Raw genomic sequence first — 19448 nt, 5'->3', positions numbered from 1 at the left:
AGTTGACCTAATAGAATGCCATTATGTTGGTGTTGATAGAATGATAAATTGATAACAAAGTTTTCTTATTGAAAAAAAAAAAGCTTTCGAATCTTTATGCATACTGTAAAATATAATGGTGCAGACTGTAGGACAACATATTTGCGTAAGATAGATTGTCTGGGCAAAAGGTAAAAACGTGTCAAGCACCAATTATAGGCTTTACTCAGTAAGGGAAAGCAGGAGACACTTTATTATCGCGTACTGTATATTTAATTATTGATCTAGTTATTAATTTTAATTTCAAAGAACTGCTTGAAAGAAACCCGCCTTATTCATATAGTACAAAACGATTTGCGTGCGAGACTGGTTATGAACCAGCTGCACTGCTAGGAAAAGTGAAGTTCTCGCGAGGCAATGATAGAAACAATGTGTTTTTCGAAATCGAAACTTTTGGGCAACGTTCTAAAAAATGGACCATGTCTTTAGTCCGCAGTAACAGTTGCTTTAGAAACTCTACATTACTATGATGCACGATGACATCTAATCGAGAAAGATTGTTTCTATCTTACACACAATCCAACAACATCACCACTTAGATTAGGCTGATTCTCGGCTGTTCAGCGCTCGCTATTTATCTGCTTGATTGTAGTAGTGCGTGAATCCGACCGATAAGATGACTGCATGAAAATATAGAAGCTGCTACCCATCATCGTTGTTCGTAGTTTGGATTGTACCACTGACACAGTTTGATGTTCCCGACATTCGATCCAGAAACAAAAGTATGGTCCGGTTTCGAGCAGCCGCCGCTGCTAAATCCAGAGGCCAGTTTGGGTCAGGTCCTGATGGCTTTGCTGAAGCGCACTCCCACCAAGGTGATCCAAATTGATGCTGACACGGGCCTACAGATGACCTGCGCGGAAATGCAACGGAGGGCGGTACGCGCCGTGCAGAACATGGAAGCTGCAGGCTACCGGAAGGGCGATATGGTTGCGATGGTTTGTACAAATAGTGAAAATCTGACGCCCCTGGTGCTGGCCGTGCTGATACTCGGAATGCCGGTTAACTTTCTGGCGCCGAACTATGGTTTGGATGATTTGATCCACATGATGAAAATTACGCAACCCAAGTTGGTGTTCTGCGATGCCGATAATCTGGAAACTGTACGCAAAGCGATCAGACAGACAGGATTACCGGGAGCTGAACTTTATGCTTTGGAATGCGAGTCACCGGATGTGAGAAAGGCGGAAGATTTGCTGCGGGAGACTGGCTATGAGCAGATGTTTTTGTAAGTGATGTTACTAAAACAATTTGAACAGTTTAGTGTAAAACTTTTTTTTAGTCCGCCATATTTAGGAGACTCTCGCAAAACGTTGGCCGTCGTTTTGTGCTCTTCCGGGACTACTGGACTCGCTAAGGGAGTGTGCGTGTCACACGCTCATCTTATTACGCTCTGCGGAGGATTGACGATGTTTAGGAACTGCGGTCTCATATTCTGCTTTAGCCCGTTGTTTTGGGGCACTGGACTTTACTGCTTACTGTTTTCTATAACCATTGGGGAGCCTCGCTTGATAACACGCAAACCGTTCAGCGAAGATTTATTTTTTGATTTAATGCAACAATATCCTATCAGTAATGTGTTTACCCAACCTGCCTACGCTCAAATGTTGCTGCGTCATAGGAGAGTTAACACCATAGATTGGTCCAATTTGGAGAGTTGGAGCTTTGGGGGAAGTTTTGTTACAGAAGAAGTTCGAGACGCTATTGATGCTTTGCTTCCAAATGGACGATCGTATATTACGTACGGAGTCTCGGAAATAGGTGCCTCAACTGTAGACTTATTTGGACGTAAAGCGAATTCCGCAGGGCAAGTAGCGCCCAATATTAGTGCCAAAATAGTGGACGAAGATGGTACGGCTCTAGGTATTGGAGAGCACGGTGAGCTGTTGTTGAGATTCAGTGAACCCCTGCTTGGGTATTATAATAATCCGACCGCTACCGCAGAAGCTCTTTGTGAAGGCGGTTGGCTTCGAACTGGAGATATTGCTTCGTTCGATGAGGATGGATTTCTTTACATGCTGGATCGGAAAAAGGATCTACTGAAATACCAAGGCCATCAGATTAGTCCTGCCGATTTGGAAGCAATTATTGCTCGAATCGAAGGAGTTGAGCAAGTGGCCGTTGTTGGATTTCCTGCTGAGCACGGTACTTATGAGCTGGCAGCTGCGGTTATTGTGAAAAATCCGCTCAGCGATTTGAATGAGGAAAAAGTTCTGCGGATAGTCGACGCTCAGGTTGCGGACTACAAAAGGTTACGGGGTGGTGTATTTTTTGTTTCGGCTTTACCTACCACAGAGAATGGTAAAATTCTACGAAGAAAGCTGAGAGATAAGTTACAGGCGAGAAGTAAACTTTGAGGTATTAGAGCATTCAATAAAAAAATGAAAAAGAAAGATTTCATTCTGTATTTTGTAACTGACAGTTGTTGTTAGCAGTAGTCATTCCGTCGTTTCCCAGTAGGTAAACAAACCGTCTGTTTTCTTTTCCTTGAGCAGTTTTCGAAGCTGAGGTTTGAGGTTAAGCAGTATCAACTTCTGCTGTACCTGCGCTAGTTCCTTGGTCAATTCCTTAAGCCCCTTTGCCGAGGTATGATCCAATCCAATCACTGAGGTGCAGTCGATTACCACCGGAAGCTGCCGCTCGGTAGCCACCTTGATTACGCTGGTTCTCAGAAAATCGACAGCCGGGAAAAATAGTCCCGTCTCTGGGCTTAGTTTTACATAGCGGAATCCTTGCTGTTCTACTGGATGCTGCTGAATATCGGGACGCACCCAAACCCTGAGAAGTCCCATTACGCTGATCAAGATTCCAAACAGCAGGCCAATTTCAACGCCAGCAAACAAGCTAACACTAAAGCAACCAAACCACGATAACGTATCGATGACGGACGACTTCCGTAGTTTATCCACAATTTTGAAATCGATCTAAAATAACAAAAAACATTCCAGTTAGATCAGAGTCCAAAAACCAATAAAAACAAAATTGTAACACAACCATGAACATCACTGAACAGATCAACACTGAAGCCAGGGTAGTCTTGGGTATGAAGTAGAAGTACGGTGTTAGAAGACTCAACGCCAACAACGTTAGCACGGCCGAATACATCCCGGCCAGTGGAGTTCGAACTCCACTCGAGTGGCTGACGGCCGACCGGGTGAAGGCTCCACAAGTCGGCATCGAGCTGAAGCAGGATCCAACGATGTTGCACAACCCCAGCGCGATCATTTCCTGTGAAGCGTCAACGATTTTTCCTGCCGCTGTTGAACCGAAAAAAAAAAAACAAATAGATATTGAACGGAAAACTCGTCAATAAAATCACTTACTGAACGCTTTCGCGATGGACACATTCGCCAGTACTGCCACCAGTGGAATAACAATCAAACCGCTTCCGAAGTCCTTAACCACTTCGAAGTACGTGATCGTCGTGTTGCCAGCTTCGACGTTGTGTATTGGAAATTCGAAACCGGGAATTCCTGGCTTGACGTGTCCGGATAGCTTGAAGGGGACCTCCTCGCCTGAGCTGCTCCAGTTGTACGCGACCGCCGACGTTATGATCACAATCAGCGCATTCCTCGACAGACTAATGTACCACAGGAGTTTCTTCAGAAACTTTCCCCCAGTAGTCTCGTCCTTGATTGGAATTCGGGTCAGCTGGCGAAGCGATAGAAGAAACAATATGGCAAACGCGCCCAACAGAAGATCTCCCGCCCTAAACTCGGTCAGTCGACTGGATAAGTTGAACAAGGTCTGAAAGAATCCATTGCCGGCGGTCGAAATGCCCAGCAGGTGCTTCAGCTGTGTTCCTATGATTATGAACGAGGTGGCGGAGGTGAAGGCCGATGAAACCGGTATCGGTATGAAGCTCACCAGGAAGCCAAGTTTAAATACGCCCATCAGTAGCTCGATTATACCGGCCAAGAAGGCTAACATTACGGCGTACTCAATCGGTTTGTCCGCCGTATATTGGATGGTGAGTAGAGCCATCAAACTGGTTGGTCCAATCGAAACTTCCTTGACGGTGCCGAAGATGACGTACAGCAGAGAGCCTAGATAAGGACAAGAACAGTAGTCAAAATACGTTATTGAAAAAATTGTTTCATTAAACAATAAATAATTCTTATTTGATCAATTTCTAATCTGGTCACTTCTGGATGAGTAGCTATAATTTACTATGCTACATAATGTTTTATTTGCAACCTTCTGATAGCAAGTGAAAAGTCAAAAAATAATCATGTGAAATTCGTCTTATTTTCACATGGCTTTCTCGGCGTCAAACGTGGATGTTAATGTTAAACGGATTTAGTCCAGTTAAGCAGTTACCGTGCTGGATCGAAACCCGTACAGTATCGAAATCCGTACACCTTGATATTTTTCGTCAGTTTTAAGCAATATAAAAATGAAAATTCATATGATAGTTACATGTACATGTCCGTTGAACTGTTGGCCTTCTGTTAAATTAAACTATGCGTCAGTAGGCCATGATATAAAAATAATAAAAATAAAAAATCTATCGTGTATCGGTTTCAGTTGTCATTTCGTCGCATCGTTAGAGAATTTACTAAGGAAATTTTATTCAGGTAAAAACGTTTTTCAAGTGGAATATAAGTGTTTTACTTCGTGAATCTTTTTGAAATCGATTGGAAAGGTAAGTCTTTGACATTTTCAAGCTGTATTTTGTTTGGTGAATAATGTAAATTGCATTTATTCAGCAAAAACTGTGCCGTGCGGATTTTGATCCTTGTTAATCGCCTAAAGCGAAATCCGTACAGCGTGTGTATCATGCATGTATTGTTGAACTTTTACTCTTGTTTTCAGAATATTATGGAAGAAAACAAGCCTAAATATACGGCAAACAAGTAAGAAAGAGCTGTGACTGAGGTGCGCGATGGAAAGTCATACCGGGAAGCTTCGAGAGGTTCCGGCGTTCCGGTGACTAAAAAAAATTTTTTTAAATCGTGTTTTGCACAGAAAATTACACTATTTCAGCTGATATAAAAAAATTAGAAATTTGTGTAAAACTTCAGGAGCCAATTGACTCTCACAATATATTTATTCGTAAATTTTAAGATGAATTGAAAAATACAATTCATTTTTGTACTTCTATATCTATGAAGATTTCGATTCATTGCTGTATGGACTTTGATCCAGTCTATATCGCGTGCGTGCGGGTTTCGATTCAAAAGTGTACGGATTTCGATTCAGACAAAAAACTGCGTACGGATTTCGATTCAAAACATGTTCTATTCAAACATGATTTTTCCGAGTTTCAGAGTGATTTAAAACATTTTGCTTGGAAATAGTGATAAAATATAAGTAGACCTATAAGTAAACATGTCTGTTTAAAGCCATATGTGGTTTCTTGATTTTATATTGACCGTCGAAGATTGTCATGTGCTTAGGTGTACGGGTTTCGATCCAGCACGGTACATTGCGCATTTTTTTAATTTTTTTTTTTTCGTTCTACCGAGTCTTTTCCGTTTGAGCTTAACAATTCGTAGGCAAAGTTTACAGATTTTTATCAGCAAATAAACTTATAGTTTGTAATTTTGTCACATTAAGTGTTATATACTTCATGAATTTGATGCAAAAAAGCGCGTTTATGTTATAAGTGACTCCGGCTTTTTTCATGTTATGTCATTTCCCCAGTTTTGCAAGACGCAGATATTTTTATTTCGCCACGCACACTGTTGGGGGATAAGATAATGGTAAGTGGCTCCGCCTTTTTTCATTTTATGTCATTTCCCCAGTTTCGTAAGATGCAAAGTGATTTTATCCCGTATGAAATTCGATTTTCATTTCGTGTTGGCAAACAGTGAAGCTGAACCGATGGAGCTCTCGGCCATGTAACAGAATAACACATTCTACCGAGTTGCAGTTCGGAAGGAAGACAATCAAATTCTTTGTGTCGGATGGAAAGAGATAGTAGGAGATGTCACATTCTCAGTTACGCAAAGCTGTTTCGTGTTATATATTGATATTTGATAGGAAATGCTCACCGCTTGGTTGAGAACTAACCAAGTGAGGAGTATTTTTTAAATTGAACGTTTCGATTTCAGATTTTCATTTTACATCCCTAGAATTTTCCTTAAAGATGTAGTTCTACGTCAAAAGAGCACAGCCTCCGAAACATTGTAGTGCGCAGCCTATGGTGAGTCCAGCTTGATCTTCAAATCACCGTAAGAATTTGTTACTAACTTATGCGTCTTTAGCATCCTTAGCTTTTCCATAGTTAATGAATAACAAGTCTTAAAATTCATTGCCCTAATCCAGGATAATGCGGACAATGATCTAGGATAACTTTGCACAGGACTTTGAAAACAATACGCAGTAGCATTACACCTGGAGTTACAAGGTAACGTTCAAAGAAGTAGTACCATGCAAATGTAAGGGCTTCACAATGACAAAGCAGATGAGCGGACGTTCCAACTGCAAGGTTGCAAAAGCGGCAATTATAAATTATAATCAGGCGATAAAGAGCAGGGCAGTATCCGGCAGGGTTGATATTTGTTGACACTCTTGAGTGAAAGTGAAAAAAAGCATCCATAAACGTTATTTTTCACAATCCTGTCAGAGTTCTTTCTTCCCGCTTTTTGCATGGAAGTGAACTGTCAAAACACCTCATTATATTTCATGCGATGGAAGCAAGACAACAAAATCAGTTTATCAGTCAACGAAGATTGTCAAGGCATCGGTCAGTGTCAGTGAAAAAGTGTTTCGGTGAGGTTCATTTTGGTTGAGTGGACTGTTTGTTTTTCTTTTTCGCTTCAAAGTGAAGATCATTTGGTTAGATTTGTCGTCAAATTTTATTTCGTAACCGTGAACGATGCGCGCGATCTATTTCTTCTTAGTATAACAGCACGTTACTAGGACGGAAAACTAGTGTATCTGAAAGAGTGCTGCGATTATTGGAAGTGGAAATTGAAAATGATTGGCTGTAATTTTCGAAGAATTTTGCTGGGGAAAATGACTAAAAGTCACACGGGAGTCATTACCGGACTGGTGTCCGGTAATGACTCCCGTGTAGAGACATAGCTCACCACGCTTGAAACCGAGAAGCCTCTTAGTTATAGCAGGGCTTGGAGAGATAAACTGTTTAGCTTGTCTGCAACCCTGTGTATTGTTCCAGCGGTTAGCTATTTCTAGCGTTTCCCATGATTTAAGTTCGCGCTTGTCAGCGGATTTAGAGGTGATCAGAAATGGCTCAGGTCCAATGAATTGCTGTGCTGATCCCAGGAGCTTTGTTGGATTTCATACATCGGAAAGCTGATTCGATCTCCTGCAGTGAAGAGGCCTCGGACGAGAGTTATACGTTGCAGCTTTGGCGGATTCTGCCGAAATGTTGGCGGCTGTCGAAACTTGAAGTAGTTGTTCCAAGTGCTCGAACCAGCGTTGCAACTGCTCAGTAGGGTCGGTAAGCAGCTATCCGGTCACGGCTTTCGCAGGCATTCTTGGATTCATCCTAACTCCACTCAGGTGTCGTGAGATATAGCAGATGAGGCGCATATTGAATCCTGCTGTTAGTCTCAGTTTTCAAACACCTCCGGCGTTCCACAAGGTAGCTGCTTGGACCATTGCTGTTTACGCTGTTCTTCAATGACGTTTCCTTACTGCTGGATGTTGGCTGTAAACTAGTATACGCAGACGATCTTAAACTGTATCTGATTATTCGCTCTATCGACGATTGTCGGCGGCTTCAAGGACTTTTGGAAAAGTTTGTTTACTGGTGTCGCAAAAATCGGTTGACGATTAGCATTAGTAAGTGTCAAGTGATGACTTTTAACCGCAAAATGAATCCAATTGTATTCAACTATCAAATCTATAATCAAGACCTAAAAAAAGTTGACCGCATTAGTGACCTTGGAGTTTTATTGGATAATAAACTCACATTCAATCTACATCGTACCAACATAATCGCTAGAGCGACGAGACAACTTGGTTTCGTATCGAAAATAGCTCGTGACTTTCTGGTTCCCCATTGCTTGAAGGTGTTGTATTGTGCTGTCGTTCGGCCACTCCTCGAAAATGCCAGCTTGGTTTGGTGCCCCCAACAACTAGTCTGGAATTTGCGACTTGAGCGAGTGCAGAAAAGATTCGTGCGGATTGCGTTTAGAAATATTGGCGTGACCCGATTAACCTACCTCCATATCCTGACTGTTGTCGTCTGCTTGAGATTGACACATTGCAATGACGCAGAGAACACAAGCTGTGTTCGTAGCAAAAGTTTTAAACTCCGAAACCAGAAATCCTTTCTAAATTGAATTTCCAAGCCTCACAGCGTCTTTTTCGCTCTACTGGATTGTTACAACCTAGCTTTCACCGAACTAATTTCGGATTCAACGATCCGTTAGCTTGCTGCATCCGATCATTTTCCAAAGTATCCAAAGTAGTAGTAAGATCTTTTGATTTCGGCAAACCATCATTCAAATTCGCAGTCAGAGTTCGTCGTAGTTTTTAACTACATTGACAAGTCCGCATTCATTAAGACTATTTTTGTCAGAAGAATTTTTAACAAATAAAAGATGAAGAATAAAGAATATGTTCACTGTTGCAGAAAAAAATACTAATGAGTCGTAATAAGGCATTATTCTTTCTGTGGGAAGGGAAAAGCCAAGATGGAAATATTCCGAACATTCGAACCATATTCCCATTTCAAACATAAAATTCTCTACAGCACCTCCAATTATGGGTTAGGTACAATTATGGGTCGCTTTCACGAAAATACGTCTATTCTTACAAAACTGAGCAATTTTCATTAGCCATGATATTTTTCAGCTAAATTGTAACCTTTTTTATACGATTGAAATGGTTGAAATTTGCAAATGGCTGCTGTGCAGCTGTGGTACATTATTTAAACGTAGACTAAGGTTTCTTTCTTAACCATATCTAACCTGACTAAGAGTGTGTCGATGCAGGTATCTGATCACTCCACTATAATAATGACCGTTGTACTTGCAAGGGAGTACGTACCTGTAGTAAATAGGGACATATTACAAAAGTTCACACCGTTGGACCCCGTAATTCTATTCCCTTAACAAAAAAGATCACTTAACGTCCCTTTCGCCTGTCAAAACTCAGACTATTAAAGCACGCTGTGTTACATGTCTGTTCTCGTAAATTCAATTATTTTCAGTCAACAATGAGACTGTATGAAAAATTTTTTTTTTAATCATTTAACAGTTTGACTACGATTCTCAGAAGAAAGAAGCGCCAGCAAGAGGATCGTGAACTTGAGGAACTGGAGCAGCTGTATCGTGCCAGTGATACGCGGAAGTTCTATGAGAAGGTAAACCAGTCTCGCAGAGACTATGTGCCGCAAGCCGACATGTACAACGACGCGGATGGAAACCTTCTCACGGATGCCAGCGAGGTAGTCGACAGGTGGAATGAGTACTTCGATGGACCCCTGAATGGTGATATACTGGGATCGTTTTTTACGCGGTTGGTTGTACCGCATTTAAAAGATTAGGATAGATATACTTATACTAAACTTATTTGATAGCGCGTACAAATAATCCTCCTAATCGAGTAAAAATAATCCGCGTTATCGTAAAAATATCCCGTTTGAAAAAACGCATGAAAACAACCCGCGTGAAAAGCGACCCCAGTGTACAGCAAACAGAAGCGGAGCAAGAACTGACCTAGGAGCACCAGCAGCAGATGACCGAGTACCAGCCCTCGCTGTTCATGAAGTTCTTTGTGAGATCGGGAAGTTGAAGAACAACAAAGCCGCAGGCAAAGATGGACTGCTGAGTAAGCTCTTTAAACACGAGAGAGAGGCACTGGGTAGTGCGCTGCAATGGGTCATTTCCAGGATTTGGGAGGAGGAAAACTGCCAGACGAGTAAATGGGAGTCGTCTACCTTATCAACAAGGGCGACAAGCTGGAGTGCCGCAACTACCGCAGTATCTCGCTTATCAATGCCGCCTACAAAATACTCTCGCAGATCCTGATCCGTCGTCTATCTCCTTCTGGTTCGGGGGTCAGTACCAACGGGCTTAATGGGAGTACAACGTGCCCACACATCACATCTTCATCAACTTCACGGCGACATATGATACAGTCAATCGTGAACAGCTATGGCAGATCATGCGCGACAACGGATTTCCAGAAAAAAAGACTCGACTGACTGAAGGCCACCATGGCGCAAGTGATGTGCTACGTGTGTGTTTCGGTGATTCTCTCGAGTCCCTTTGAATCGCGCTGAGAGTTAAGACAACATGATGATTTTTCCTGTTTGCTGTTTAACATCGCCCTTGAGGGTGTGATGCGAAGGGCGGGCATCGACACGAGGGGCACGATTTTCACGAGGTCTGTTCAGCTTCTGGGTTTCGCGGATGACTTTTACGTCATATCACGTAACTTTGTGCCGGCGGAGGAAACTTACACCCTACTGAAAGCCAAGCCTGACGAATCGGACTGCGAATAAATGCGTCTAAAACGAAATACATGCGAGCGAGAGGCTCCAAGGAGAACAACATCAGACTCTTGACTCACGTCTCTCTAGACGGCGATGAGCCGACAAAAACACCAGCAAATAGATCCAGAGACGCATCCAGGCTGGAAATCGTGCCTACTGTTTACTTTGGAAGACGCTGTACAAAACCCAGATAAGACCGGTAGTCTTCTACGGAATCGTTAAAACAACGCTTCTCGCGGAGGACCTCAACAACCTTGGAGTTTTTGAACGAAAGGTGCTGCGGACGAAGGAGAATGACGACGGCGCACGAACCACGAGTGCTACTTGGAGAGAATCCTATTTCACACCTGACGAAAGTCAATAGGTTGCGGTGGGCCGGTCACGTCGTAAGGATGCCGGACGACTACACTGCCCAAAACTGATCAACATGGCAACAACTTCTCGAAACAGCACGAGCCAACACGGCTTTAGTCTTATTGGTAAGAAAGTATAATCAGACCTAGCAGCGGGCTCTTCGATTCGGGATGTGGCCAAGAAGGTCAAATTCCGCGCCGGGAAGTTGTGCCGCGAGTGGTTTGTGCAGCCGTATATAAAATCTCGGAGTTGCTCGTCTGCAAGTCCAATCTGTTTGTTCTGGAAGAAGAATGTCGATAATTTGGCAAGAAATACTTGGGGTGGCAGGCGATTTGTGAGTATTGAAAATTCAAAAAGCCGTATATAATGACCGGTATCATCAACGGCCAAATATATAAAGAAGAATGCCTCCAAAAGCGCCGGCTGCCCGTCTTCCGGTCTTACTACTTTGGCCAGATCTGGCTTTATGCCATTACGCGAAGCCGCTGATGAAGTGGTACGAAGCCAACGATGTTGTGCCGAAGGAGGCAGATTCGTTTAACTCGCCAGAACTTTGCCCAGTAAAAAAATTTTTGGACGTTTATGGAGGGCATGCTCCGGTCTTTCAAAACGACTAGGAAAGGTGATTCTTGAGGCAATCGATTGAAAAATTATACACGTATCCACCCAAATGCCGAACATTGTTGTTTGATTGTGCGAACTATTGTATTATTGTCAAGCTTTATTGAAACGAAAATTACGTCCTCTGATTTCTTTCTGGCTTTCTCTCAAAAGGTCGAAAAACTGGTATTCATTCGGAAAAACACTGTTTAGGCTATAAAAGCTTCTGGTCAAACTATTTATATTTTTTTGGTAAATGATAGGACAAACGCACGGTCCTATATTAGCAGTAGCGTAGGGGGTGTGGCAATAGCAGCAGCGAGTTGCTGGCTTTCCGAATTTGCTTTCGGCTTATAAAATCACTTGCCGGTAGCAGCAAATTTAATTTAGCAGTAATAAAACTCTTTGTCGTCGTGGGTGTACCTCAGATGGTAGAGCGCTCGCTTAGCATGTGAGAAGTAGGAGGATTGATAACACCGTGACGAAGGCTTGCTTTGAAGTGTTGACTTATTCTCGTACAATAGACCACTGCGACCAATAATTGTGATCTTTTGTGGCATTGTCCGAACGTTTCGCTTGTCAAAGCGACTACGAAGCTCCTCATATTCACACTTAATGTTGAGAGCGAGTTTGCGAGAATCGCAACCACTTCTCTGAGGGACGTTGTTTTGATTTTCTCCGATTGAGCTGTGATTTTCAGCGTTTGTTTGTCTATTCAAGGTAGGAAGTCTTGCAAAATTTCAAATTTTTTCATTGAGATTCAGTGGGGTAAAACGGACTCTTTTCAACATCGCTAGAAAAAATATCGGAGTATAGCGTTTTGTAGAGCAACTCTAGAGCTTTAATGTCATGTATAAGCCAAGTGTGCCAAATGGGGTAAAACGAGCCTAGGTTTTTTTTTCGAAATACTGTCAAAATCACTAAAAACACTATATTTCCTGCTAGACTTAATAGATTTTGTTGAAAATTTGGATAATCATTCTACCTTAAAAGAACTACCTACTTATTAGAAGATAAGTCATTTGGGGTAAAATGTTCCTTGAAGAATTTTTTTTTCGAAAAATGCCGTCAAAATCACCAAAACTGCAATAACTCGCTTGATAGATTTACTTAAAATTTAGATCATCAATCTGTTCTATTTGTCACTTTTATCATCTTGCCCTTAAGTTAGTATTTAAAACTTAAGGGCAAGATGACAAAAGTGACAAATAGATTTACATGACAAAAAAAAATTTTTCTTGGAAAACACTTGGCGATTTTCGGGGTGTTTTTTTTTCTGCAGGAAAAGGTCCAGAACCCGAAGTTAGCATTTCATAAAACAACGACTTACATAAACTACGTAACGCAATAACCCGACTTTTGGGCCCCCACCTCCCCATATGTAACGAAGCGTAACGCCAACACCTACCCTCCATAAACATTACGTAACGCTGCAGAAGGATTGCCTTGATAAAAAGGCTCGTTTCTGGAGTCTCTCCAGGGATTTTTCTTTAGGTAACGCTGAATTCGCCTCTCCCTCTCCCCTGTGTAACAAATTGTAAAGCTCAAGAATACCCCCTCTCCCCCCTATAAGCTTTACGTAATTTATGGATGCCACCTAAAGAGCTCTTATTTGATATAAAATCCAGATGCATCATTCCGGAACTGACTAAAAAGGACTAAAATTTTCTTGACTTTTTCACTAAGTTTTTATTTAATATTGTTAATAGTGTGCGTGTCTTGGATACAACCTCCTACTATTTCATCGATTGTTAATGCAAAACTATACGTCAGTTGAGTATTGTGTGTTGATTTAGTTTAGTGAATCTGAAAACAGCCACTTTGGAGTATTTCAGCTTGTCCCTTATTGTTTCACTTCTCGGGGTAGATGAAAACGCAAAAAGAAGCAAGTTGAAACGAAGATTCGAATTGATGGTTTCTACATCGCAGCAATTTTCGCTGAAACCAGGCCACTAGGTGTACAAGGTCTTTCGAATTTTACATAAATGCACATATTTGCGATTGCGCGAAATGCATTGATTATTTTAAAACTTCGTTCGAAAAATTGGTTCAATTGGTAGGTTAACACTGATGTTCACCTAATTTTTTTTTTTTCATTTTATAGCATTTTTTCTCAGCTTCCCAATGCTGGTCTCAGATTGGGAATTGGTAGTTGCAAACACGGCCATAATAGCATTTTTCTGATATATTCCAGGATGGCGGCCAAATTCAAGATGGCAGCCAAAATTCTGATTAATTCAAAGGAAAGCCCTATCATTCCACTTTACATAAAAGTGCTACTTGTAGTAGGTTCCATATCGGATTTCAGAGATATGGCTCAAAAAAAGATATCAAGAATTGTTAAAATTTCCACTTTTCAAGTAACTATTTCACCCTCTGGTGACCGAGGGGTCAACAAATTCAGCCAAACAAAAATGGCATAATCATTTTTTCTCTATTCCTAGCTAATATGTGCATTTATATCAAATTCCTTGTGCACCTAGTGGCCTGGTTTCAGCGAGAATTGCTCATCGGAATTGTGCATTGTACTCTAGAATTCATAATGTTCCGAAATTACGATTTCGGAACATTATGAATTCTACATATTCGATTTCTACATATTCCAATGAAGCGATTGACAAAGCGGTGAATGCCGTACTGGAGAAATAATGCCACTAGCGGAGTCGGCATCTTATGACGGTATACCAAAACCAACATTGTTCCGGCGAGTCAACGAGTTTAGTGGGTAATAAAGTAACTATATAGAGGAAGCACAACAGCTATTCCTTTTGAAAGGAAGTTTAAAATGGCATCCAATATCCAAAAGACAATGGAAAAGTGGGGTTATGGTTTAGGTAAAAAGGATATTAGGGGGTAGTACAGAACCCGGACACCGTTTATGAATAACATTTCAGGAGATGAGTATTTCCTCAACTTCAAACGACAATATAGAAGACGAGTCGCTGATCTCTTTGTGGTCTCGCAGTACTTTGAATTGCTCCGAGACGTTATTCTCACTGTCCTTCTCGAGAGAATTTATTATATTAACAAAACTTGCTCTTGTTTGGATCCATGTCGCATTGAAGTAGTTGACGAAAAATAAAAAGCTGCCCACAGAGTGACTACTGGTCCTGGAGAAGAACTTTTTTTCATTTCTCAAGGTAGTTGACGGCTTACACAAATGAAAAATTCTGTGGTATGACCAGCACTGCCAGTGGAAATGGTTGGATGGATAGAGAATTTGTTTTGAACTTAAGGCTGATACAAATTTTAAATACTTTTTATGTCCAAAGCTATAAAAATTAGTCAAGCGGGTGGTGAAGAATAAATAACACCGAGAAGAAAAAAAAATATCTTTAATAAAATTTTGTATGCAAGTTACGAACTTGTCTTCAAATGAATGTTGAAAAGTAACAATTTATTTTTATTATTGATTATATGGCTTGCCTTTTGACGACACACTCACTGTCACTGGATTTATACGCTGCCGAAAAACTAATAATATTATCAAAACGGATTGAACTTTTTTTTTCTCCCCTTCCAATTTTCTACATTTTTGAAGGGGCTGGTGACATAAAATGAAAATAGAATTTGTAACGGCCTAATATGAAGAAATAGAAAAAGTTTCACTTTTTTGAACAACATTAATTACATTGTTAATAAATTATGTGACGCTTCAATGGTTTTCTATGAAAATTTTATTGTATTTGAGCTGGAAACCCAAATACACTTTCACACTTCCAAAATAACACCTCGCTTCCAAGGAATTTATTCAATTATTCACAAAATGTCAACTTGTTTCCATATGCTGCTAATTTTTTTTTGCTTGTTGCACATAAGTACAGTTGTGAATCACTCAACTGAAACCTTGAGCCATAAATCACACTTCTTTGCTCTTACTGTTATCACTGCCAAACAACAAAACTTGAAATCGAAACCAGCTCATCGAAGATTCCTAAAGTGAACTTATTGACACACTCAGTGCCGTTAGGACAAGTGAATATTTACCAATATACGCCGCGTACAACCCGTAGTGCGAGGGCAATCCCGCTAGTGGAGCGTAGGCTAGACTTTGTGGAATAATGGTCAGTCCCAGCGTGACACCGGCGATGAAATCCGACAGTAAATCATCCCGACCGTAGCTTCCGATCCAGTTGAGTATACTGATTCTTCGGCGAATTTCGGTTTGCACCACACCCGGATTGCATTTTACTTTGACACTTTGCGTTAATCGCTTCCGGAGCTCGGAAATTTCGACAACCATGATGCTTAACGGGACTTGATTACTCCAGTCCGAACTACGGGCGAAACTGCGCGTTGATCGCCAAGAGCACCTACGAGTATCACCTGGGGATTTTTGCTAGCCCGCGGTGAACAATGGATCAGGCAGATTGCTTGGAATGGAATTATCGCGAGACAGTGCCAAACTATGATTCGCACGTGGTGATCTCGAATTGCTTGGGTGTATTTGTGCCTAGGGTATAAGATTCAACTTCGATCGATTCTTTTCGAAAGATGTCCTCTGATCGACTGAGAAGGTTAAAATTGGAGCCATTTATCCTATAGCTATATGGTGTTACGCGCATGCTAATCATTTTTTGGTAATAGAGTACTGTGAATCCCGTAAATTGAATGTTTATTTATCGTACATTTTTGGTGGTTTTTGTCGTACTACGAACCAATTTAAATGTTTCGTTAATGTTGTGTGGGGGAAAATAAAATCCGTGTAAACTTTCCTTCTTCCCAATTTACATCTACACTAATGTACGAAAATGACTCAGCATTTTCAAATCATGTTTCAAGAGAACTTGTTTAACCTACCCAGCTGGGACTAAAAGAAAGCTTCGAACCTGAGCAAATTTTGATAATGGAAAAAATGACTTTTGATGAATTATAATTTATACACTCACTCAAAAAAAAAACATCAACTCACCCATGAAAGCCGCATAAAGGCCATATTGAGAGGGCAATCCAGCGATCGCTGCGTAGGCGATACTCTGCGGTATGATCGTCAGACCCAGCGTTATGCCAGCGATAAAATCCGATATCAAATCCTCTTTATCGTATGAGGTAATCCAGTTGACAATATGCAATCTACGGCGTAACTGTTTGCGAATGCAGGGACCATTGCAAAACGCGAACGACGACGACGGTTCCCGAGCAACCTTTGGAACGGTCCTAAGTTCCTTCAATTCTTCCGCCGGGTCGCTCATAATGAGTCTAGTCGAAACTTTTCGAAAACGTTGCCGAAACGAACAACTAGTACAGAAGTGCTCCCGCTACTAATTTCAGCCATCCATCTATCCATCTCCTGTCAGTATTCCTTCAGTTAGATTACATTGTTTTAAATGATGCGCACGGTAAAAATTAAACATAGAAAATTAAACTGATACGACAGCGACATACATTCATCGCTGATATCTTGCCGTGAAGTCGTCAAAAAAAATCATATAATCCTAATTCTTGTTCTTTCCGTGTACCCGAGATGGATGCTGTAAATTTCGAAAAAATCATGTCATCTGTCGTATTTACCCAGTGAGATAGTGATGGCTTCTATTATGTGTACCTTCGCGGCTAATCACTTGCAGCGACCACGCTCGTGAGTAAAGTTCCGGTGACTGGCGCTAATTGAATCAAACATACGAGAGACCTTTCATGCAGCTTCTGCCTGTATGCTCGTCTGAATATTTCGAGCAATTCCAGATTTATCAGTGAGGTCAGTGCGTACTCAGTGATTCAGAATCGTCCGCCCGATATCAACTGACGACGGCTTAGTTAGCACCCGACTATGGCTGAACAGATAGCAGATATGGTGGCATCATTGTTATCTTTTTTTAGAACTGCATGAAGATTGCATTGAGACAAACTTGAAGGTTAGATTATGAGTATAATGTTTACTCGCATGTGTTGGCTATTTGGGAAAAAAATATTTGGGTTAAGTGATGCGGAGTGATTCTTAGATCAAACATAGGACCTTCTCGATGTACTTTGTTTTCAATCGTTTAGTTTAAAAAAAATGTCTTAAAGATGTGGCAAAAGCTTTTTGAATTTAGGAGCTAACCAGTAGGTGTTTAAGTGAATCTTACTTATCTTAAATTAAGCGTTGACTCGTTTACATGAACAAAACATTAGATTCATTCAATTCATTAGATTTTCGATCCTCTTGAAGAAATCTTATGTTAATACAGGTATTTATACTTGTTTTTTTTTTTTTTTTGGTCGGTGATGAGACACAGTAGTATATGTTTGCATTAAAAAAATGGACTTTTTCGGATGGTGACAAAAAACCTAAGACAGATAATTGAGTTTGATAAAGCAAATTTGTTCTGGTTCCGGAAATACGCATATTTGATGGTGTATATCCATTTTAAACTCTTTTCCGGAAACCACAAGTCACCATCTTGGAATTCGAAATAACGTCTGGAGTTGGTTTCCGGCCAATGCATATTTTATCAATCCGGAAATATTTAGATCTTGTCATTTTGGGCTGTTTTCCAGGATCCAGAAGTCACTTTCTTAAACTTCGACACGGCGTCTGGAGTCAAGTTCTGGGCATCATCTTGAGTTTATTTTCCGAAAACCTGACGTAAAGCAGTCATACCCTCAATTTCGGAAAGACCATAATACATATGTAGTGTTTGGTCCTTTAATGTTGTTTCCCATGAACTAGAAGTCACCATCTTGGGTGTAAAAATGGCGTCTGGAGTTGATTGCGGATTTCTGGGCATCATTTCGATTCCATTTTATGCTGTTTTCCAGGTCATCATCTCAGGATTCAAAATTACATATGGAGTCGATTTCCTACTTTTGTATATCATCTCGGTTCTAAAAAATACCCATATTGGATGGAATCTCTCGATGTTTTCGGTATTTCAATTTGCCCCACTACTTAACCATCCCAAAATACTAATTTAAAAAAAAAATTGGCGTATATTTTTTAGAAGGATAAAATCATTATCTACAACTTCGGGAAAGACACTATATCAATCAAACAAACCATTTTGGCTCTAAAAATATTATCATCAATATTAAGCACGCGCCTGTCAATCGGATCAAATAAAAAAAAAATTTTGCGAGGCGTGTTTTAGCCACTAGGTTTTGCTTAAGCGTCCTGTTGGGACGAAATTACCGTAACTTCCGCATAGACCAGCGGTTCTCAACCTTTTTTTGTCCGCATACCCATTGGCGATGTTTTCCAAATCGATTGTACCCCTGGCTTGGAATGTTCCCGCAGAGTGGGAGAGAGTAGTGGTAGATCGGGTTGTGGTAATCTAGCTCAGGTTTTAAATTGAACTATGGTTTGTTTGATTGCTACAGTTATGTTTTAAGTGCATTATTGGAAAACAAATGAAGTATTGTAAAAAATACTTGCTTTGTCCTCCATTACTGGTTATTCTTTCGCGTACTCCCTGAATGCTTTTGAGTATCCCTAGAGGAATGCGTACTCTAGGGTTGAAAACCGCTGTAATAGACGGATGCTGGCGGCTAACAGTATCCGACAGTCCCGGACCAGCAGCAGAAGATCGTCTAGGGTTGATGAGGGTTGGACACTGAGCAGTCGACTCTTCGCAAAAGCCACAAGTAACGGGTGACAGCTGAAAAAATTGAATTTTTTTCTTCTGCTGTCAAAAAAAGGTTTATGAACTTAAAGAAAAACTGATTCAATATATGATTTTTATATTATTGCACGAGACAATTGTCTCGTCGTCCTTTTCGTCCTCACTCGGGCTTCCATATTGTTTTATTGATTTTAAAGCCATTTTTATCACCAACGAGCACGCTATAATTCACATCGTATGGATATTAGCCAAATTGCACACCGGTTTGTCAACTAACCTTTCGTTAATAATTGAAAAAAACGGATACTGCGTGAAAAATACTTGGCGGGTGGAATTTTCCTGAAGATTTCTCTGATTCAATTCAACGGCAAGGTTCCAGCTTGTATGAAGGGTGATATACTCAATAAAAAGTTGACATAGACAGTCAAAACATTTTGTACCGACAAAAAACTTTGAAATGCGTTTTTCTCGAATTGATGCCTATGGCATATTAGCCAATT

At 40.8% G+C, this 19448-nt stretch overlaps 2 protein-coding genes and 1 long non-coding RNA gene across 3 annotated transcripts in view; 2 read left to right on the top strand and 1 right to left on the bottom strand.

Moving 5' to 3' along the window:
- Window positions 1-435: 435 nt before the first annotated feature.
- LOC129722113 (probable 4-coumarate--CoA ligase 1) lies at window positions 436-2439 on the top strand. Its single transcript, XM_055675353.1, has 2 exons — window positions 436-1267; window positions 1322-2439. Exons 1-2 carry the CDS (start codon window positions 732-734, stop codon window positions 2394-2396), a joined length of 1611 nt encoding a protein of 536 aa, XP_055531328.1. The 5' UTR covers window positions 436-731; the 3' UTR covers window positions 2397-2439.
- On the bottom strand, window positions 2431-18583 carry LOC129722083 (sodium-independent sulfate anion transporter). Its single transcript, XM_055675317.1, has 5 exons — window positions 16956-18583; window positions 16323-16881; window positions 3363-4085; window positions 3034-3296; window positions 2431-2963 (listed from the first exon to the last, which is right to left on the bottom strand). Exons 2-5 carry the CDS (start codon window positions 16600-16602, stop codon window positions 2478-2480), a joined length of 1752 nt encoding a protein of 583 aa, XP_055531292.1. The 5' UTR covers window positions 16603-16881; window positions 16956-18583; the 3' UTR covers window positions 2431-2477.
- LOC129722122 (uncharacterized) overlaps window positions 17107-19448 on the top strand; it is a 50854-nt gene continuing 48512 nt past the window's right edge. Inside the window, exon 1 of the long non-coding RNA XR_008727558.1 lies at window positions 17107-17262. This is a non-coding gene — a long non-coding RNA (uncharacterized LOC129722122). The remainder of the gene's footprint in view (window positions 17263-19448) is intronic.

This window comes from Wyeomyia smithii, chromosome 1, assembly GCF_029784165.1.
Source record: "Wyeomyia smithii strain HCP4-BCI-WySm-NY-G18 chromosome 1, ASM2978416v1, whole genome shotgun sequence".
Taxonomy (NCBI): Eukaryota; Metazoa; Arthropoda; class Insecta; order Diptera; family Culicidae; genus Wyeomyia; species Wyeomyia smithii.
This window is presented reverse-complemented; position numbering and strand designations above follow the sequence as displayed.